At 43.2% G+C, this 22,324-nt stretch overlaps 1 protein-coding gene and 1 non-coding gene across 3 annotated transcripts in view; one reads left to right on the top strand and one right to left on the bottom strand.

Moving 5' to 3' along the window:
* Positions 1 to 3,613, top strand: part of LOC120861001 (band 4.1-like protein 4A) — a 289,057-nt gene extending 285,444 nt beyond the window's left edge. For both annotated transcript variants that reach the window (XM_040236708.1, XM_040236707.1), the window contains one exon: positions 3,277 to 3,613. In XM_040236708.1, the coding sequence (XP_040092642.1) occupies positions 3,277 to 3,405 (129 nt within the window). In that variant the 3' untranslated portion in view covers positions 3,406 to 3,613. The remainder of the gene's footprint in view (positions 1 to 3,276) is intronic.
* Positions 3,614 to 5,879: 2,266 nt separating this feature from the next.
* LOC120861016 lies at positions 5,880 to 6,016 on the bottom strand. Its single transcript, XR_005720480.1, has one exon. It is a non-coding gene; the product is annotated as a small nucleolar RNA SNORA13 (small nucleolar RNA).
* Positions 6,017 to 22,324: the final 16,308 nt, after the last annotated feature.

Genomic DNA, 22,324 nt, shown 5'->3' with positions numbered 1-22,324 from the left:
GTAGCAAGTGACTGGATAAAGGGTGCCCTGGGAGGGGGTCCTGACCGTGGATGAGGTGGCCTCCTCAGCCCAGGTGGGGCTCAGTTTTGAGCTGTATGGCAGCTGTCTCTTCAAGCTGCTGGGGAATGACTGCCTCAGTCTGGAATAGAGAGCTGCGTGGTTAACCACAGCTTCCACTAAAATCTGCATAATTTTTGATTAATCTGGGAGAGCTAATAGGTTGTCCAAACAATTTAAGTCAATAGCAATTAAAAAAATTACATTCATGACTAGTAGTTTAGACTTCACCTTCAGACAGGACCTGCACTGCTATCTCTTTGTCTCTCTCCACACACCAGTTGTGTGGCTTTGAATGTTGTTAAACTTCTAAACTAAATTTCTTTGGAATGTGGACAATAACTACTTCTTGAGGTTGCTAGGAGGATTAATAAGCACTATTATTTTTTCAGAGCTCTTTTTTTTTTGGTCTTAAATTTAAGTTGGCTTCAATACAAATGAGAATTTCATTGTATTTCTGCTTTGCCAACTAGACTGTCTAAGTCACTCAGTCGTGTCTGACTCTTTGCAACCCCATGGCCTATACAGTCCATGGAATTCTCCAGGCCGGAATACTGGAGTGGGTAGCCTTTTCCTTCTCCAGGGGATCTTCCCAACCCAAGGGTCAAACCTGGGTCTTCCACATTGCAGGCAGATTTTTTACCAGCTGAGCCACAAGGAAAGCCCTAGAATACTGAAATGGATAACCTATCCCTTCTCCAGGGGATCTTCCTGACCCAGGAATTGAACCGGGGTCTCCTGCATTGCAGGCGGATTCTTCACCAACTGAGCTATAAGGGAAGCCCCCAATCACCACTTAGGAATCTCAAAAAACTTACAGGAAGTGTTGAAAGAATAGCTATCACTTTGCTGCACACGGGAACAACTCACATGCATCTTCTGATCAATGGCACTGAATTTACGGTTGTCTCTGGGACACCTTTGATACTGAATTCAATAAGTATCTAGGGAGCACATCTAAGGAATGACAAGGCACTCACTGGAGCAGTCAGCAAACTACAGCCCATAGGATACATTTAGTTTGCAGCTGGCAATGGCACCCCAGTCCAGTACTCTTGCCTGGAAAATCGCATGGATGGAGGAGCCCGGTAGGCTGCAGTCCATGGGGTCGCTAAGAGTTGGGCACGACTGAGCGACTTCACTTTCACTTTTCACTTTCATGCACTGGAGAAGGAAATGGCAACCCACTCCAGTGTTCTTGCCTGGAGAATCTCAGGGACGGGGGAGCCTGGTGGGCTGCCGTCTCTGGAGTCGCACAGAGTTGGACATCACTGAAGCGACTTAGCAGCAGCAGCTGCTTCTGTACAGTCCAGGAGCTAATTGCTTTTGTTTTTAAAGGGTTGCTTGCAGGGAGGGAAAAACAGTATGCACTAGAGACAGGCAGAGTCTATGACCTCGCCCTTGATAGAAGATGGTGATTGTTGGCCTTGACACATAACAGTAAACAGGTGAAACAAAACCAAAAACTAGGTAAGCATTGTGAAGAAACAAAGGTCTGAGTTAGAAAATAGACAGGTGACTTCACTTTAGATAGATATGGCAAAGGCCATCTCAGAAAGTAACCTGGAAAATTGAAACTCGCAGGTGAGAAGGAGCCAACCATGTGAGTACTCGTGGAAGGCTGATGGAAGCAGAAGGAAGAGCATGGTAAAAAAAAATGCTGAGGCTGCGAAGGGCCTGGGTGTTTGAGGTCTGAGCACAGTGAAGGGAAGGAGGGCAGATAATGCAGAGCCTTAGACGCCGTGGGAAAAGAGTGTGTTTGGATTTCATTCTGTATTATTCTTTGTGCCAAAAGGAAACTGCTGATCTGGTTGCCATGTGGAAGAAGGATGTAAGTCACATGGGGAGGTGGGAAAGTTGCATTTCCTAAGTTCCACGATGATGCCAGAGTTCTGCCAGTGGCCTGGCCTGCCTACATCTCATCTCACTTTTTTATGCAGAAGGCTGGTTAAAGTGGGATGAATTTGGGACTTTGATTCATTTCCCTTAAGGTTTGTAGGCAGAAGAGAGAGGTTCAACGCCTAACAACCTTAAACGGTAGTGATTCTTCTGCTGTCTTAACGCTGTATTCCCTCCCCTGACTCTCATGCTCTGGTGTCCTCCTCCTACCCCTCTGGTTATTTAAAAATCTTCTAGCCCAAACAGGCGTTTGACTCCAAAATTAGCTTGATTTGTACTCCCTATGCTCAGCAAAATTGTTCCATCAGTGCTTCTTTGAATATGAGTAAAATTAAGCCAGTCCCACAACAGATAAAAGACAACATTTTTAGAGGGTGGCTTCAGTCCAGAGGAACCCCAGAATAATAGAATTCTGAAGTGTAGCTCATTATGTGTGGGGAGGTACTTTTGGGGAAGTAAATATGCTTGTTTTGCGCAGGTCAAGGGCTTCCCTGCTGGCTCAGAGGGTAAAGCGTGTGCCCGGAATGCGGGAGACCTGGGTTCGATCCCTGGGTTGGGAAGATCCCCTGGAGAAGGAAATGGCAACCCACTCCAGTATGCTTGCCTGGAGAATCCCATGGAGTACCAGAGAAGCCTGGTAGTCTACAGTCCATGGGGTCGCGAAGAGTCGGACACGACTGAGCAACTTCACTCACTCACTGACAGGTTAGGCCATCTGTAAAGAAGGCACGAGTAGGCAGACTTGTTAGGCAGGGGGCGCTGTGGCCTCCGCCGCGGCTGTGGGAGGCGCACACGAGCCTCGGGCCGCAGCCCTGGGTGTGGCACTCAGGCCCCGGGTCCTCACCCCCGCTTCTCTGTGAGGGGCTCCCCATCCCAGCCGCCAGGGAGCTCCAACCCTCAGGGATGAGGACACCCAGGGCATTGTGTTGGAGGGCTTTCTTCAGTGACTACTGAAAGTATAATCAGGGAAGATTAAAACTTATCCCAAACTCCCCTTTCTCTTCATCTCTCTGCCCCTCCTCTGAAGAGAGCCTGAGAGGCTGGGTTAGCCTCTCAGTAGAAATGACACTTAATTGGGGAAATGGATCGAGATTTATTACTAACTTTCTTAAACAAAATTTGTTATGCACATATAACTTTTTAAGATTTAAACACATTTATCATAATTATTTAAATAAAGGGAATATTTGTACAGCCTGGTATCACACACTTTTCCTAAATATAACTTGATGTCTTAGTTATTTCTAATGTGTTAATAAAATTTACTTGGCTGTAGTTTCTTCTCTGAATCTTACTCTTTTTTCAAATATTGTTTTCCAGAGAAGAAACGGGTCTAAAGATAGCCTGATTGAAGAAAAATCTCAGACATCTACAAGCAATATGGCTGGAAAGCACACAGCAAAAACAATAAAAACCATCCAAGCTTCACGCCTCAAGATAGAGACTTAATCCCAGTGGGCTTGGGATGGGGGTGGGAAGGGTATGTGTGCCACCTTTACTTTGAAACTGTGAATTATAATTATTGAAATATCTTGGACCTGCAGAAGTGTTTCTTCAGAAGAAAATAATGGAGTCTATTGCATCTTTTAAAGGTTTAATTACAGTATATTTGTGCCTAAGGGCCTTTTTATTTGGTAACTGGAAAGATGGTAGTCTTTTCATTTGATGCCATGTTTACCTTCCTGGAAACTCCCAAGTATCTTGTCTGCCACCATCAAGACCAGAGGCATCAGATCAAAGTTCTGGAAGCCTGGACTGTGGCCAGGTAGCTATGCAGCAGTGCACTAAGGGGAATGAAAAGATTCTTCCCTCCTCTAGGTGGATCTCTGCCTGTGTACAAATGCGTGCCTGAGGGATCACTTTCACACTGCAGATATTTTTATTCACATTAATGTTCTTTGTAATACTGTATTTTGTGGCATTAAGTTTTATTGGCTATTTGCAAATGTTAAAAAAAAAAGTGCTGCTTTTAATTTCTAGTGTCCTTGTCTGGTGCTGTCAGAAGTTATGTGCGGATTTCGCTTGACCTCAGCTTATAAATTCATGACCTTCAACCTGAAAGGTCTGCCTGGCTAACTCTTCCAAAACACTATTTCAGACCTTTCCTCCTGGCAGATGACTGCAGTCTACAGGGAAGACATACTCCTACAGGATCTTTCATCTTCCCCTGATACAAAAGACAAACTTCATCATGGCTGCCATCAACCCATGTCCTTCCTTTTCTCCTGTCACTCTACCTATGCTCTGGAGCCCAGCTCCCTCAGCCTTCTCATCCCTGCTGCCTCGTGTATTCAACCTCTTCCTGTCAGCTAGTAGACAGCCAGATCTCACCAGACCGTTCTCCAGTTACCAGTGTGCTCAACTAATCTCCTAATGTGCTATCTCAAACCATCTCAAATATGGATTCTTTCCCACTGTTCCACTAAAGCAGACCTCAGACATGACTTTCATGTCACCAGATCTGAAGGTTAACTTTCAAGCTATCCTGTAATATTTTTACTTTAATGCATTTCCCACTGCTCCTGCCATTCTGTCCTTTCTGGCTCCCCCTATTCTACATCATCAGTAATTGAGTCTCTAAAATCTAGACCCTCATGGACCACTTATTCCTGTGGCCAAGTTTTATTCACATAGCTTAGACTACAGACTTCCCTCGTGGCTCAGTCTGCCTACAATGCGGGAGACCCAAGTTTGATTCCTGGGTTGGGAAGATCTGCTGGAGAAGGGAAAGGCTACTCACTCCAATACTCTGGCCTGGAGAATTTCATGAACTGTACAGGCCATGGGTCACAAAGAGTTGGACACGAGTGAGCGACTTTCACTTTCTTTCAGACTACAGACCAGTGTAGTATCAAGGAGTCACTTAGATTTCTAAGGCAATTCAAATAGACTAGCTCAAAAAGCTGCTCCCCCAGCTTATCTGTGAATGTACCAGACAATGTACCTAGCAATCATTATGGACATATCCTTCATTACTAACTCCTGGCTGCTATAGTTTTAACTCTCTCTCTCCCCTAACTTTACCACCACCCTTGTCCAAGATGGTCAACTCTGGCATAGACAGAATATGGCATACAGTAGTAGCCTCCAGTTGGCCCACAGCACTGCTTTTCTTGCAAATAAACATTTCCATCATGGCTTTCCCTTGCTTTAAACAGAGCCTTACGTGATCTGCCCCCTTTTGATCTTTCAGTGAAAGAATGCTATGTTCTAGCGGTTAAATCATAACACACAAACCTCCAAGAAGCACATTATTTTATTTACAGTCCCACTGTTTTATATGTACATTTATGGGCTGTCCAAAAGCACTTTTTTCTTTAAGCAATCCTGGAAATTTTAAATACTCTAAGCAGCTCCTGAAGATCAAGTTGTCAAATTCACACCAAGGACAGTCTAAAAGAAAAAATAAGGCACTCAATTTGACAAGTGAACATTTACTTCAAGACTTATAAACTCAGTACATGCTTCTTTCCTGGATTAAGTCATGCACTTCTGGACTTCATACATCAACATAAAACATGCTTGAGATCTGGCCAAGTGGTTTTTAAAATTTTAGCTACTATGCATAAAATCATGCGAAGATTTCATGATAAATGGGATGAGGGTATCCCATTTGCAGTTAACAATCTGTTTACAGCAGCACTTATTAATGAACTATTAACAATTATAAACTAATACCCACCAGAGAAGGGCCCCCGATCTAGGAAGATAAAATTCACATTACTGTTAACTGCTGTTATCAATAATTAAAAACTATCACCCTACCTTAGGTCATCTTCACGCTTCCAGATAGTTAAGTATTCAGTTGGCAGCAGTCTATGCTTCCAGCGTCCATCTTTCACCTGAACAAAAATTAAAACCGGTTAAGAGAAAGGTACACTTAACTTTGCAGAATCAAAACTACATGTGTAAATAATATGAGTGTATGTTACTTACGCAGCTCCTACACCAAAGACATCAAATGCAAAGGCAGGAAAAAAAGCTGCGAAAGTGTTTTGTGTACGCCTTTTTTGACACCACATCCACTAGTTTCCAAAAGTGAATGGGCAACACAAAGGCGGTAAGAAACCCGCGTGAGGAATGCTGCGTGGCGCCGAGGTGCTAACCCTCTGACAACGGGCCGGGATTCACTGTTCTGAGGGCAACTAAACCCAGTTCTACGTTTTCTTCTACGACTCAGAATCCAACTGGGTAAGGAACGCTTACTCTATTAGACGGCTAAAATATTAAAATCTCGAGGCAACTGATCCTTTCCGTAAGAACATGAAAACTCACCTGCAAGGACGGTGACGCTCATTTCCGCCAAATTCCGCGCCGTGACATAGTTATCAAGATCTACACCTGAAACGGCACTCTCGCCTTGACCCGATTTCACACCGCATGGTCGGCATACGTGCAGTTACACGGTGAAGCCTTTCCCTTGCACACGCACAAAAGCCCCTCATTAGAAATTCCCTGACACGCAGTCGATGATCTCAAAAGCCCCCACCTCCATCGCCCCGTCTCCTGGCGTGGAAAAGCAGACTCGGGGCCGCTTGGAGCCTCCTGAGGTCTCAACGACAATGTGCCGGAGGCCAAAGCAGGCCGCTGCCCTCCACGCGTTCAGGTGCCGGGAGCATCTTGCCCGGCCCGGTTGCGGCAGCAGCCTCCCAAGACTCAGGGAGGCCGCAGAGCCCAGCCCGGCGCCCGGGCCCTCAGAGGGCCGGCTGCGGGACGACCCGAGCCATCCGAACCTCTAGCAAGGGAACATGCCCACCGCGAGCCGAGGCCAAAAAGGACGCGCCGCCTTCCCACAATGCTTTTCTACGACTGGAACGACCCACTGCTAGAGGGGTGCGGGGAGGACGGACTGCACCATCGAGATCCGCGCCCTCGCCAGACGCCGCCGTGTGGCCGGAGGGCGAATTGCCCCGTGATTGGCAGAGGGGCGGGGCGGCACGGGCAGAGTTGTGAGGGGCGCGGCTTCTCACCCCGGGCGCCCGCCGGTGCAGCCCAGCGAGCGGCTCTTTCTGCGGGAGGGCAGTTCTTTCCCAGTGTGGATACTCAACCACCCCTCCTCCCAGTGTCAAGAGCACACGGTCAGCGCTGAGCCGCGGGTGTAGTCCAGAGGACCGGAGACCTCGTGTTCTGAGGAGGAGAGACAGAGCTCACCGTCTCCAGCTGAGGAAGAGTAAGGTCATTAATTCCAGAAATATTTATTGCATACATACTCTGCTTCATGCTCTATTCTAAATGCCTGAGAACCAGGTGTGAATGAGACAGAATTCCTGTCTTACAGTCTGTTTCTCTGAGAAAGACACGAAACAGGTAACGTGCACCCCGTAAGTTCCTCAGTGTTAAGTGCCAAGACGGAAACAAAGGAGCCGCGCGGTCCGGTAGGAATCGAGTGCGAACCACGAATGTCTTAAAGCTTAGAAATTCACGTTAAAAGGAACAAGTTAGGAGAAGGAAATGGCAACCCCCTCCAGTACTCTTGCCTGGAGAATCCCAGGGACAGAGGAGCCTGGTGGGCTGCCGTCTACAGGGTCGCACAGAGTCGGACACGACTGATGCGACTTAGCATGCGTGCATGCATGCATTGGAGAAGGAAATGGCAACCCACTCCAGTATTCTTGCCTGGAGAATCCCAGGGACAGCGGAGCCTGGTGGGCTGCCGTCTGCAGGGTCGCACACAGTCGGACACGACTGATGCGACTTAGCAGCAGCAGCATAGAACTGAGGGGCTGGGAACGGATGGCTAGGGAGGTGACAGCTTAAAGATATGGGGTTTCTTTTTAAGATGAAAATGTTCTAAATGGTGATGGTTGCATATATCTGTGAATATGTCTAAAAACCATTGAATCACATACTTTAAATGGGTGCATTGTATGATGTCAATTATATCTCAATAAAACCTTTTTTTAAGTTAAAAAGGAACAAGTTAAATTCAGAGTTGCAACCTGTGCTAAGTATTATCATTTAAACATGTAGTTACTATACAATTATTAACGATATACATTGCATTCTTTTATTCCTATGAAGTCTTCGAAATCCAGTGTATTTATTTCTAGTACATTTCAATTCAGACAAGTCACGTTTCTGGTGCTCAGAAGCAGGCCCTGGTCAGCGTGGCTAGAGCCGCGGGAGGAGTGCAGGCTGACATCAGATGCAGCGGAAGAGACAGGCAGGAACAAATCATACAGGGCTTTTATCTGTGGTAAGGGGTTGGGATTTTATGCTGAAATTTTAAAATTGATTTTTAGCACTGAAAGAAAGTAGAGGTGGTTCATTGGTTTCTTGCTGATGGCCGTAACATGGGAGGGATGGAGACTGTAGCAATTTGGACTGTGTGGTTTCCTTGCACCTCCGGGTCCTAGTAGAGAAGCACCAGAGACTTCAGCCCAGCACCTTTCTTTGTTTCTTTGAAGCTTATTGCAGGAAGAAAGAGAGAGTGGAGGGAGCGAAGGAAGGAAGGAATGAAAGGGAAAGAGGAAAGAGAGAAGTGAGGAAAGAAAAAAGAAACAGAAAGAGGAAAGAGAAGAAGGAAAGGAAGGAAGAAGAAAAGAAATGCATAATTTAATGCCTGTAGTCCAGTGGTCATCCCACAAGGACTAGCCTGAATGATAACATCACCATTGGGATAACAGGGGCAGGGACCATACGGAAGTAAATGTGTAATGACCATGAAAAGGTAAATAAATCTAAGACCTTCATTAGGAAGTCTCTGGAATATCTGAGGAGAGAAAGGTTGGAGAAGGAGAAGGTCTCCTCAAAGAGTGTTATTTGAAGACTCTAAAGGGTACAGTTTGGGGATTACGGTAACTTTCAATCTTGCCTTCTTGCTCGGGAAAGTCAGTGAGAGGATATTTCTTTTGGCTGGAGGAGCCAGCTGATCCAGGTTCTTGTCCAGCTCTGACTTTTGGCTTCCCTGGTGGGCAGACGTTGAAGAGTCTACCTGCAGTAGAGGGAGACCCAGGTTCAATCCCTGAGTCAGGAAGATTCCCCTGGAGGAAGAAATGGGAACCCACTCCAGTATTCTTGCCTGGAAAATCCCATGGATGGAGGAGTCTGGCGGGCTACAGTCCTTGGGGTTGCAAAGAGTCAGACACAACTAAGCGACCTGACTTTCTTTCTTCCTTTGACTTTGGTGCTTTTGGGTAAATGACACCTCTCTAAGCCCAGGGTTCTGTTTTATAGGATAATACCTTTACTTGTGTACCGCATGTGTGCACGTGTGCCTGCTCCATTGCTCAGTCCTGTCCGATTCTTTGTGATCCTGTGGACTGTAGCTCACCAGGCTCCTCTGTCTATGAAATTGTCCATGCAAGAACTCTGGAGCGGGTTGCCATTTCCTCCTCAAGGGGATCTTCCTGACTCAGGGATTGAACCCACATCTCTTCTGTCTCCTGCAGTGGCAGGCAGACTCCTGACCACTGCACCACCTGGGAAGCCCACGTGCCACGTTGTTGTTGTTTAGTCGTAAGTCGTGTCCGACTCTGCAGCCCATGGGCTGCAGCACGCCAGGCATCCCTGTCCTTCACTGTGTCCCAGAGTTTGCTATGGACCACGTAGATTAAAGATTTAAGCAAGGTTAGTTGAATCAGTTAACGCTGTACAGTACATAGTGACACCCAATTAATGACTCTGATGAGCTATACTCTCCTTGTTTACTGCCATCCCAAGTATGGAAACTTCTTGGGTTGACGTCTTAAGGAAGGGGGGTACTATGCTGCTATTTTTCTTTTAATGTCTTGACATTTTCTTCCCACCTCATTCTTTCTCATCCGCCCCTTGTAAATCATCCCTAAATTGGATAGTTCAAGAATAGAAGGCATTTGTTTCAATTACTGGATTAATGTTAGTGTCAGGAAATTAATTCTAAATTCTTCATCTTTTCGACCTCACATAGCCTAGGAACGAAAGCTTGATAATTCAGCCAACACAAGCAGAAAGGACGTGAGAAAAAGATAGGGGGTATTTCCTATGCTGTTGGAGTGGAGGCATTATGGAAAGATGTACAAGCTACCTACAGTGTTAATGCAAGCGTGGAACAAACTCAGTTTCCTTGTTCTGATTGGTAGGCAGAATAATGGTCCCTCAAACATGTCCACATCCTAATTCCCAGAGCCCATGAATATGTTCCATTATGTAGTAAAAAGGGGGCTTTGCAGATGTGATTAATATGAGGGATTGTGCAATGAGGAGATAAAAAACGCAGAGAAAAAAAGTCAGAGAGATGTGGCAGAAGAGAAGGCAGGAGAAGGACTCAACCTTCCGTTGCTAGCTTGGAAGATGGAGGAGGAAGATCTTTGGATGGCCAGCATCTAGAATCTGGGAATAGCCCTCATCTGACAGCCAGCCAGCAACATGGACTTCCTGTCTACAGCTGTGTGCACCAAATCTGCCAGCCACCCGCGTGCACATGAAAGCAGATTCTCCCCTGGAGTCTCCAGAAAAGAACACAGCCGTGCTGATGCCTTGATTTTAGTCCACTGAAACTCATGCCAGACTTCCTACCTACAGAGCTGTGATAATAACTTTGTGTTGTTTGAAGCTGCTAAATTTGTGTTAATTTGTTATGGTGGCGAGAGAAAACTAATAAACCCTGTAAGGGTGGAGAGGGAGAAGTGGGCTGTTTTCTTCCCCTGCTCCTCATCCTGCTTCAGTTTTCTCATCAGGAACACAGTAAAATTTTGCAGATAAGCTATGCACATTTCATTGTGAAGTGCTTAGTCCATAGGATTGACATTTTCTTTATGTTGGGAGTTAGGGATCTGATATAAAATCCCATAGATATTAAATAATTTGAATACTCAATTTAAAATCATTTGTGAGTTTCTTGGATTTTCTCTTTAAACAATCATATTATCTATGGAAGTGTTTTTCCTTTCTACTTATACTTCGTGTGTGTGTGTGTGTGCATGCCCAGACTGGGACATGTAGGGTATTGTTGAATAGAATGATAATAGACATCCTTGTCTTGTTCTCAGCTTTAAAGGAATGCTCGTAAAGTTTCAACATGTATGTACGACATGTATGACATTTTAATGCATTTTATCGTTTATTGGGTTAGAGAAGTGTCCTATTTTTAGTTTGCTAATAGTTATTTTTAATATACCATAAGTAGATATTGAATTTTATTATTTTCTGCAAGGTTTTTTTCTTATAATGTGTTAATGAGGTGAATTGCATGAATACATTTGCTAATGTTGAACCAGCCTTACATTTCTGGGAGAAACCAAACTTGGAATTTCAAAAACTGTTCTGTTTGGAATTACTGCATTTATATGTATGAACAAGAGGGCATTGTGTTTATCTTTCTCATACCGTCTTTGATGGTTTTTTTTATCTATGTGTTTAGACACCTGTGTATTTATTTTTGGCCGCGCTGGGTTTCACTGCTGTGCGCGGGGGTTTCTCTAGTAGCAACAAGCATGGGCTGCCCTGCAGCTGTGGTGCTCAGGCTCCTTACTGCGGTGGCTTCTGCTGCAGAGCAGACTCTAGGTTTACAGGCTTCAGTAGCTGTGGCGCGGGGGTTTAGTTGCTCTGTGTCATGTGGGATCTTCCCAGACCAGAGGCTGAACTGATGTTTCCTGCAGTGCAAGGCAGATTCTTAACCACTGGACCACCAGGAAAGCCCCTCTTTGATAGTTTTGGCTAGAATTATATAGATAGTTTGGGGCTTCCCTGGCGGCTTAGACAGTAAAGCGTCTGCCTGCAATGTGAGAGACCCAGGTTCCATCCCTGGGTCGGGAGGATCCCCTGGAGGAGGGAATGGCAACCCACTGCAGTACTCTTGCCTGGGAAGTTCCATGGACTGAGGAGCCTGGTGGGCCACAGTCCACGGGGTCACACAGAGTCGGACATGACTGAGCGACTTGGCTCACTCACACAGACAGTGCTTCTTGCCGTTGTGCTCGGTTGCTCAGCCACGTCCGACTCTTCCCAGGCCCACGGGCTATAGCCCACCAGTCTCCTTTGTCCATGGAATTTCCCAGGCGAGACTGCTGGGGCAGGTTGCCCTTTCCTACTCCAGGGGATTTTCCCAAGCCAGGGATCGAATCCTTGACTCTGGCATTGGCTGGTGGATTCTTTACCATTGCTCTAGCTGGGAAGCTCCTAGATATCTACTTAATATTAGTAACTTGTCTCTGAACAAATTACAGATATTCTATGCAAAGACATTTACTGGGAGCCTATATCCTTCGTTTTAAATGGTAAAATTATAATGAGTTAGTCCTTAACCCAAACTAGTTTCATAAAATATAACTAAAATATATTAAACAAAGCTCTATTAAATAAAAAACTGTAACAATAGGCTGTGACACCCATAGCTTTCCTTCCTGATCACCAAACCATATAGTTATGAACAAATAGTTGCTTTGTCAGCAGTAACATAATCTCTTTCATCGTTACTGCTTTTCTGCTTGGTTTGCTTCTTTCTCCATTAATCTTTAACATTTCCTCAGCTTTTTTGGTTCTCAGAATACAAAACTGGGGTGGGGGGGAAGCAATATGAAATATGGAAGGCAGTATGGAAATGTGGCAGAAAGTGACTCACACTGAAGATGGTGTAGTACGTTAGTGCTTCTTCCATCACCAGTGGTGTCTATATGGAATACCCCTTTCATTGAAATTCAGTATGCTTTGTGATTTGCTGACAGATGAAGCTGGGAACATTTTTTCCAGCTGCGTTTGTAAATGCAGCTCAGGGCATTCCCTATACCTTTGTTGTTATTGGTAAAAATGTGTTTTGGGTCCTAAATATAATATTTGTATATAAATAGTCAGTTTTTTCCATTTTTAGGATTTATTTTTAACTGGAGGGTAATTGCTTTACAATGTTGTTGTAGATGTTGGTCTTTGCCATTCAACGTGAACCAGCCATAGCGCACATGTGGCCGCTCCCTCTTGAGCCCCCCATAGCACCCCAACCCCCCTTCTCTAGGTTGTCGCAGAGCACAGGATTGAGCGCCTTGTGTTTGCCGTGTAATTAAACCTTCCCGCTGCTGTCTGTTCTGCACACGGTGCTGGCTGTGTTTCCATGCTCCTCTCGCAGGTTGGCCCTCCCGCTTCTTCCCCTGCTGTATCCGCAAGTCTCTTCTCCATTCCTGCCCTGCGAACAGGCTAGTCAGTACCATTTTTTCTAGCTTCCATCTATATGTGTTAATATACAAGATTTATTTGTTTCTCTTTCTGACTTCACTCTGTTGTCGTTTTGAATGATATATGTGTTATATGATGTTGGAGTATTAAATACAAGAGTTAATTTATTGGGAAAACGTTAATCAGGACAATGTTCTGTGGAGTATGCCTATACAGTACTGGCTTTATAAAATTGCTTGGAGACTTTTTCCTCTTTTTGTCTTCTCTGAAGAATTTAATATAAAGTCAGAAGTTTTTTAAGTAAAAAATAAACCTCATTTTAAGAATTATCTGGACCTAGAATTTTCTTTGTAGGAACATTTCAAACTACTGAATCAGTTTCTTTAATGATTGAACCACTCAAGTTTTTTCTTCTTTAGTCAGTTTCGTTAATTCATCCTTCTGAGGAATGTATCCGTTCTGCCTCCATTCTGCTGTGTTTTGAAATTTGTTGATCCAGGAAACATAGTCCCAAACAAAATCAAACTAAAGACGATTACACCAGGACACATTTTTTATTAAAATGGCAAAAAGTAAAGGTAAAGAGGAGATAGTAAAAGCAGCAAGGGAAAAGCAACAAGTTACATACAAGGGAACTCACCTAAAGCTCTAGATGACTTTTCAGCAGAGACTCTGCAGCCCAGAAGGGAGTGCCACAATATATTTTAAAGTGATGAAAGGGAAAAATATACAACCAAGAGTACTCTACCCAGCAAAGCTTACATTCACATTTGAAGGAGACATGAAAAATTGCAAGGATAAGCAGAAGCTTACAGAATTCAGCACCACCAAACCAGCTTTACAAGAAACAATGAAGGGGTTTCTCTAAGGGAAAAACAAAAGTCCACAACTAGAAACACAATTATTGCAATAGGAAAAATAGGTAAAGGCAAATATACCTTAAACATAGTAAACCAACTATGTGAAAAACTCATAGGGAAGTTAAAATACAAGTAGTAAAATCATCTAATCCACAATGAGTAGTTAAGGGATACACAACCAAAAAGATGTGAGATATGATGTCAAAAACAGTAATTATAGGGGAAAGTGAAGCGAAAGTGAAGTCGCTCAGTCGTGTCCAACTCTTTGCGACCCCATAGACACCAGGCTCCTCCGTCCATGGGATTTTCTAGGCAAGAGTACTGGAGTGGGGTGCCATTTCCTTCTCCAGGGAACTTCCCAACCCAGGGATCGAACCCAGGTCTCCCACATTGTAGACAGACGCTTTACCGTCTGAGTCACCAGAGAAGGGGGGTAAAAATGAAGTCAGCCCTTGGATATCTGTTAAATTAGAAGTTACCCCTCAGATCATTGTTACCAAAATACGCAAATAGGCCTCTTTTACGGAAAGACTGGGCAAGTTTCAGCCTGCTGCTTCTGTGCTGGGCCTGGGGGTTAGCCAGGCTAAGTCTGTGTGAGCCCTTTAGGGACTGTCTTTTAGAGCCCTGTGGCCTTGTGTAGCTCATGGATGCAAGTCCCACTGGTTTTCAAAGCTAGATGTTTTAGGTACTCATCTCTCAGGTGGAGGTCTTAAAAGTTAGCATCGGATTGGAAGTCTCAATCCTTCACTCCTTAGGGAGAAGCTGGAAGGTGTGAGTCCCCTCCTAGTTGGGTGTTGCTGCACCTGGGCTGGGGATTACGGCAGGATTGTTTCTCAGCTTCTCCTTGGTTTGATGTGAATTTTCTCTCATTTGCCCAGTGAGTAGGAGTCTAGTATTTTTTGGATTTTCTTCAGAGGAAATTGTCTTGTGTCCAGCTGTTGATTCAGTGTGTCTCTGGGAGGGTGAGGTCAGAGAGCCTCTTACGTTGCCGTTTTGAGCCAGATGCTGAGACTGAGTTTCTGATGTCAATTATTAGAAATTATTTTTCTAGCATTTCTCTTTGGTTCTTTTTCAGAGATGTAGGTTACTTATGATATCTTTTATTCTTTTGTTATGTACCCCCTTTTATTTCTCAAAAATATATGTGAGATTTATATTTAAATATAAACACACTCATTCGATATTCTCAAGGTTAGAAATTAAAGTTGTCTGTTTCAACTCACCATCATATGTTATATGTTTTCTTATAGTTTTTTTTTTTTTTAAACTGTAAGCATATGTTCTTTGGAAACTAAGCTGGGGTAATCTTTTGGTTGTGTTCCTCTGGACAGATTTATGTGTGGTGTTGCTGGGGATTTGGGGTACTTTTATCTGGGCTTCCCTGCTGGCTCCGTAGGTAAAGAATCCACCTACAACGCAGGAGACCTGGGCTGGGAAGATCCCTTGGAGGAGGAAATGGCAACCCACTCTGGTATTCTTGCCTGGGAAATCCCATGGACGGAGGAGCCTGGCGGGCCCCAGTCCACAGGGTCACAAGGGTCGGACGTGACTTAGGCATTAATCCACTGCCACCACTGCCGCTCAGGAGGTGCTGTCAGGCCGTCCCACCCGCTCCACAGAGAACCAGCTGTGCGCCCTCCTGCGTGAGGGAGAGCTGGTGCTAGCCATTCTCTAGGGAGACATTTCCCCCGTTTTATCCTTCCTAATAAAAAGTGGGATAACTGTCTCCACTATTTCTCTCTGTAGGGTGATTCACTCCCTACCACCCTGCCTCGTTCACTTAACATATGGTTGGGTAGTTCTGTTTCCCACTTGCTCAGGCCTTATGTCCTGTCTCCTAACTTCCAACTGACCCTGTGAAGCTTAAGCTGTAAGCCACCAGGGATAGGTCGGTAGATGGCCCAGGCACATACCAGCTCCAGAACTTACTTTGGATTCATGCTATCTTTTATGTGTGACCTCTGAGGACTTCCCTTATTTTTTAGCCAACTCAGCCATGCATTTAGAAAGATATTTTAAAATATTTCATCCAGCATTTAAAATTTTTGGAATTAGGGGACTTCTCTGTATACCTCCTGCCACATTGCAGGTACAGAAGAATTTGCGTTTCTTCATCAATTTGATCCTTGAAAAGCCATCCAGCTTAAGAGTGTCAGAAGGCTTATTACTAATCCTGCTTTTTCTACTAACAACCTATCTGTAAAGGTAATGACTCTTCCCAAAATAATTTATAATTTAGAGCAATTCTCACAGAGTCTCTCTTTATTAAAGTAACTTGGTTAAATTTTTTTCCAACTTCACACAATTATTCTGAAGGTCATTTAGAGCAAGAAACTAATGAGAACAGCCAGAAAAATTTAGAAAAAGAAGAGTAATGATGGAGGGCTAACTCCTTACCTAACTCTAAATATTAATATATATTCCAACATTAAATATTACAACATTCTCAATTTCATAAGATAATTAAGGGTTTGGCACAGGCACTCACCTATCAATGAAATGGAAGGTGTAACTCATAAACATTTGTTCTGTATGTTAAATTTTAATGTATCTTAAAGCAGACATCACAAATCGGCAGAGATGGGAGGGCTTCAACCCACGCATGTCACTGATAGGAGTGATTTGTCATTTTGGAAATAAAAAGAATATTACCTGATATGAATCAAAATAAGTCCTGCATAGTTTAAAGAATTAAATGGGAAAAAACAAATAATAGAAAGGCTAAGTGAAAATGTTTGACTGAAGAAAAGACTTACTAAACTTAACCTTAGGCTAGTGGCTGTTTCTGGAAGAAGCTGATTACAACGAATAGCTACATAATAGACTTTCCTTACTTTTTGACCATGAGGAAGTATTACCTTTCAAAATAATAGTCTTCATTTTAAAAATAAATAAATGAAAGGAGTAAGAAAATAACTTGATTTGGCAAAATTTAGAACTCTTTATCTTACGTAATTAAGGGTTTCTCCAATGGCTCAGCGGATAAAGAACCCCCCTGCCAATGCAGGAGACATAAGGGATGTGAGTTTGATCCCTGGGTTGGGGAGACCCCCTGGAGGAGGGCATGAAAACCCACTCCAGTATTTTTGCCTGGAGAATCCCATTGACTAAGGAACCTAGCGGGCTACAGTCCAAAGGGTTGCAAAGAGTCAGACACTACCAAGCAGCTAAGCATGCATACACATCTTAAATATTAAAGGGAAAATTCCTTGTATCTACAGGCCACATTCTTACAATAGATATACTTTAACAAATATAATACTTAATAAAGTATTCATGTTAACCCATATAAATGCTGATAACCCAGTAGGACCAAAACCAAGAAAAGATGTTTCACAAAGGAGAAGCATGGATTCTGAAACATATCGAGAAGTGTTAATACCATAAGGAATTTTTTTTGAAAAATATTTTTGTAACCCTATTCATTTGTATAAATGTAAACTAAATTCCCGGTTTTATTTTCATATGTTCATTTTTTTAACTAAAAGCTAGGTATGTCTATGTTTAGAGAAGCTTTGTCTCTTTCATTTTGTTCTTATTTTAGGGTGTGATTAGGCCTAACTTTTTTTCCTGACGGATTTATTATTAATTGACTAATAATTATAACATTTTGCTTACTGTGTTCAATTGACTTACTACTGTGTTCAATTGACTAATTTTTTTATTATTAATTGACTAATAATTATAACATTTTGCTTACTGTGTTCAGATGATGTGGTTTATCTTAACTTGGTTACCAGAGCCTGTGTGTGGAATCTCTTCCGCATCACCATTTTAGAGATGTTACAGAAATGTTTTGTTTGTCGGTGACAGTGATGCTACAAGTAGTAGTGATTCGCCGCTCAGAACTGTCCAATTCTTTGTGGCCCATAGCCTGTAGTCCACCCAGCCTCTTCTGCCCGTGGAAGTTTGCAGGCAAGAATAGTAGAGTGGGTTGGTATTTCCTACTCCAGGGGATTTTCCCCGCTCCATGATCGAACCTGCGACGCTGGCATCTCCTGCATCGGCAGGTGGATTCTTTAGGACTAGCACCACCTGGGAAGTCTCGTGATACTGCAAAGAGACTGTGGAATGAATGCTACTTCAGGAAATTCCTTAAGCAAGTCTGACATTAGTACAGGCAGTAAACCGCCAGGTGGCAGTACAAGCCAAGCACAAAAGCTTCACTGTGATTTACAGACGCATTCTCAGTTGTTATACTTTAACTGGAATGAAATTAGCAATCAAATACCCACAGTGGAGTAGAATCACCCTCTTCTCGAGGTGTTTTTAAAACCTGGGTTTTTATACAAGTTTTTCAGAGGTGATACTTCGATTTTTTTTTTTTTTAATATCTGGTCAAGTTGCATAGAAAAACCTGCTTTAATATGCTACTTTGAGTAATTCAAAAGAACATCTTATGTGTTCCAGTCTGGACACAAATGAAACATCTTTCAGTGGTAAAATTCCCTGTGCCACAGAAGTGTATGTCCTAAGCCAACTAGGAAAATAAAGCTGGTGCTTTTCGTCAGGATCCAGACTGCCAGGAAATATACATAGCAATGGGAGTTGAATTATTAATAGATACTTCTTTTGTGGGCTAGACAGCTCAGTCTGTCTTAATTTGTTTAAGTCAGGTATAACTTGATTGCAGTGCTTAGTCACTTTCTGGAAATATATAGTTGCTAGATAAAAATAGGGTTTTTAATTTTTGTAACTAAATATATGTGGCGTGTGTTTCATATCCATGCATTTCCAAGGGTATTCATAGGAACATCTGTTTCCATATTAGTAACTTTCCTCTTTGGTGGTGCTAGAGTCTTTCTTTGGTGTAGCAGACGGCATTGGAAGGTCCTCTGTGAGACGAGTGCACCTGTGAGGCACGGAGCAGTTCCAACAGCACAAACCCCCAAACCTGGGTTTCTAATGAGTGGCTTTAGTTGCATTAATGTTAATGTTTGTTTTAGCCACTGAAAGAGAATTCCTAGCTGCTCGATTAGAGATTTGAAGTCTCACAGCTGAATAAATTACATCCCTGAGTACTGAGGCTCAGCTTGAAATTGATCACACAGAACCTCAGTTAGGAATCTGTGAAACATCATGGTGAGCCCAGGAGGAGCTGAAGGATGGGAGGAGTCTGAGAGTTCTGATCCTTCAAACTTTCAAAAAGTTAAGAAGTAATTTCAGTAAACTCTGATCTATAATAACTAGAGTGGTTACAATTCCGTAATGTACTAATAAGTGATTGGTGTGAGTCCTTAAAAGCTACCTCACTTACCTATGAGAAGCCAGAATGAGTTTAACACCCATCACAGTGAAATTTCCTTTTTTAGTAAGGTTTCCAGACCTCGAGAGCTGGGTAGAAGAACCTAGCAACCTGAATTTAAATAAGACACAACTAAGTCCCTTATTATGTACCTATGTCATTGTGTGTGTTGATAAGTAATTTAATAGCTACCAAGGGGATGTTGTTTAATAGGTTGATGTTCAATGGAGGGAAGTTTCTAGGAATGCCCTTGGCCTTTTCCTTTAATCTTTTTTATTGTTGGTCTGTATGAAGATGTTGAAGGCACCCTTATAAAATTTGAGAAGATATGAAGTTAAAGAGGATAAATTAAATAGTCAGACAGAATCCTAAAATCTTAGGTTTGTTGAACTTGGTGAGTGTTAAAAGAATGATTTTGAAGAGGATATATGTAAAGTCCACTACTTGTGCCCTAAAATCAACAGCATGTATATAGGATAAGTCATAACAGCTGTAGCAAGCACGCCTAGAAAAGACTTAAGGGAATTTTTGGCAGCGAATATAATATAAATCCATTTGTACCATGGCAATCAGCAGTATAAATGTAAACTTAGGTTTTATTAATCGAAAAGTGTGCCATGGCAAAGGAGAGATGTTCCTTCTTCCCCAGGCTGCACCATCCTGTCTTCAGTTCTAGGTGCTGTCCCTCAGGTGCGTCATAGGCAGGCTCAGGACTATTCAGGAAAAAGACCAGCCAGGTAACAAGAGCACTAGAGGCTATGATGAAGGAAGTGGCTGAAGGAACCAGGGACTAGAAGGTGCAGTTTCGGAAGGCAGAGTGACACTGGAAGTCTGCCCTGTGAGAGGCATGTTAGAGTTGTTCTGAGTCATCCCAAGGGATCAAATTAAAATCAAGGGGTGGAAACCTTAAAGAGGCAGCTTTGAGTTTCATATGACTTTCTAATGGTTGAAAGCAAGCCCAGATGGGAACAAACTGTTGAAGAGATGGTGATTTCCTCATCATGAGGCTGTTCAAGCATGGATGGGTAACAACTTAGAAATATCTTAGCAACTGATAGACAGTTAAATACATTTAAAAATCCCTTCCAAGGTGGTCCAATGGTTGAGACTCCATGTTCCCAATGTAGAGGACATGGGTTTGATCCCTGGTCAAGGAACTAAGTTCCTGCATGCCACAAGGTACGGCCTTAAAAAAAAATTCCTTTCAATTCTGAGAGCTTATGGTTATTTTCTTAATGCATATTTTCTTAAGCTAACGAGACTCCTTAAGAAAAGGCATCTTTAAAGATTGAACAATATTAATTTATCCAAATAATCCTAATATATGTTATTTTTTCTTTTTAATGTCTTTAGTCAGCAGAGACAGTATCAGGATTTTACATGTGACTTTTATTCCTGTTATCTCAGAAAGAAAGAAAGAAAAAAAGTGAAGTCACTCAGTCGTGTCTGGCTCTTTGCAACCCCATGGACACCAGGCTCCTCCGTCCATCGGCTTTTCTAGGCAAGAATACTGGAGTGGGTTGCCATTTCCTTCTCCAGGGAACTTCCCGACCCAGGGATCGAACCTAGGTCTCCCACATTGTAGACAGACGCTTTACTGTCTGAGCCACCAGGAGATAAGGTCAAAACTCCAATGGCAAGATAAACAGAGTAGGTGCCAAGTACTTCCAAATCCTAAAGAGATCACCTGAGCAGATTGTATTATATGGTTGGACAACCAGTTCAGCCTGTTTTGGCCCATTGCTAACCTCTAGGGTTGGAGCTTAAGCACTGGTGATGAAAACTGTTAGAGTCATTGGCGTGCTGTATAATACCTGTCCCCACCCTGGGGAACTGCTGGGAGAACCTGGTGTGTATGGAAGTTTGGGAGACTCAAGGACTGTGACGCTAAGAGAGACCGTGGCTGGAGCTGCCCCTGCCTGCCGTGGCTCAGACGAGCGCGATTGGGTGGAAGCAGCTCCACCATCATGCAGCGAGTGTGGTTCATTTTAAAAGGTTGCCTGAAGGGTGGACTACCAGAAAGGGCAGGTGGAGGAGACTGACAAGAAGCCAGTGAGAGGAGATTCACTGCCTAGAGAGCCAGGCCACTAGGTTCAAAGCTGGGCTCTGCTGCTTATTTGCTGTGTGATCATGGGCAGAGGTGGAGCAAGAACGGTAGAAGAACCTAACCCCATGTGCCTGCCTGCCCGAGTCTTAGGAAGATGGGAGCCAATTTACATCAGAAAAGATTTTGGAATTTGGACAGTAAATGAAAGAGGCTTTTAAAATACCCAAGTAAGACCATTCTTGCAACTTAGATAAGAGAACTGTGGGACCTTCCTAAGTTCCCATTCAAAGGGAGCAAAGGGGTCCAGAAAGCAGGTGTGAAGAGAGTGGAAAGAGGATAAAGCTGTTCTCTGTGTGCCTCTTGAACAGGGCAGCTTAATAAATGAGCTGGCTGCAGCAGTGACGGGAAACGCCAGCTGGATTCTCGGTGTGGTTTTGTCACCAAAGAGCCGTGTCAATAACAGGTCACCCTGTGTCTCTGGCTCCTAAATTTCTTCACCTGTCGAAGATCTCCAGCTCCTTTTGGCTTTGTAGTGCTGTTTCCATTTTACTTCACAACCAAGTTTTGGTATCTGTGTGTCTATCTATCTAATTTAGTATTTATAAATATTTATATCCAGAAGTTTTTCTAGAAAATATTTAATTCACTGAACTTTGAGGTTTTTTCCCTGTTGGCATGTTGGCTGTGCCTAAATGTAGTTGGTAAGATTATCTTCTATGTTTCTGGTTTGTCTAGTAGTTTTCCTCTCTGTTAAACTCAGTAGAGATAAGCTTTAGGAAGGCATGGCATTGTGAGCACATGCATTTCAAATGTCTTACCCATATTAATTCTGCTGATGCCGTCTACCTGTGATTTTTACATTTTGTTGATGAAAAGGCACAGGCAAACTACATTCAAGGATGTAAAAGGAATGGGCAATTAAATATTAAAGAATCCCTCAGATCTCTTGGAATTGATGAGATAGTTCTGCATTTTCTTACTCGTGTGTGCAGAACAACTAGGCTTTGTTTGCCCTTGGATTTTAAGTCTCTTCAGAGCACAGCTGCTGTCTAAGGTGATGGAATTATCTGTAAATTCCTGTCAGAGTTTCTGACAGGCCCTGAAAAGGGTTGGCACAAACAAATCATTTCT

Source organism: Oryx dammah, unplaced genomic scaffold, assembly GCF_014754425.2.
Source record: "Oryx dammah isolate SB20612 unplaced genomic scaffold, SCBI_Odam_1.1 HiC_scaffold_11210, whole genome shotgun sequence".
In the NCBI taxonomy this organism is placed as follows: domain Eukaryota; kingdom Metazoa; phylum Chordata; class Mammalia; order Artiodactyla; family Bovidae; genus Oryx; species Oryx dammah.
This window is presented reverse-complemented; position numbering and strand designations above follow the sequence as displayed.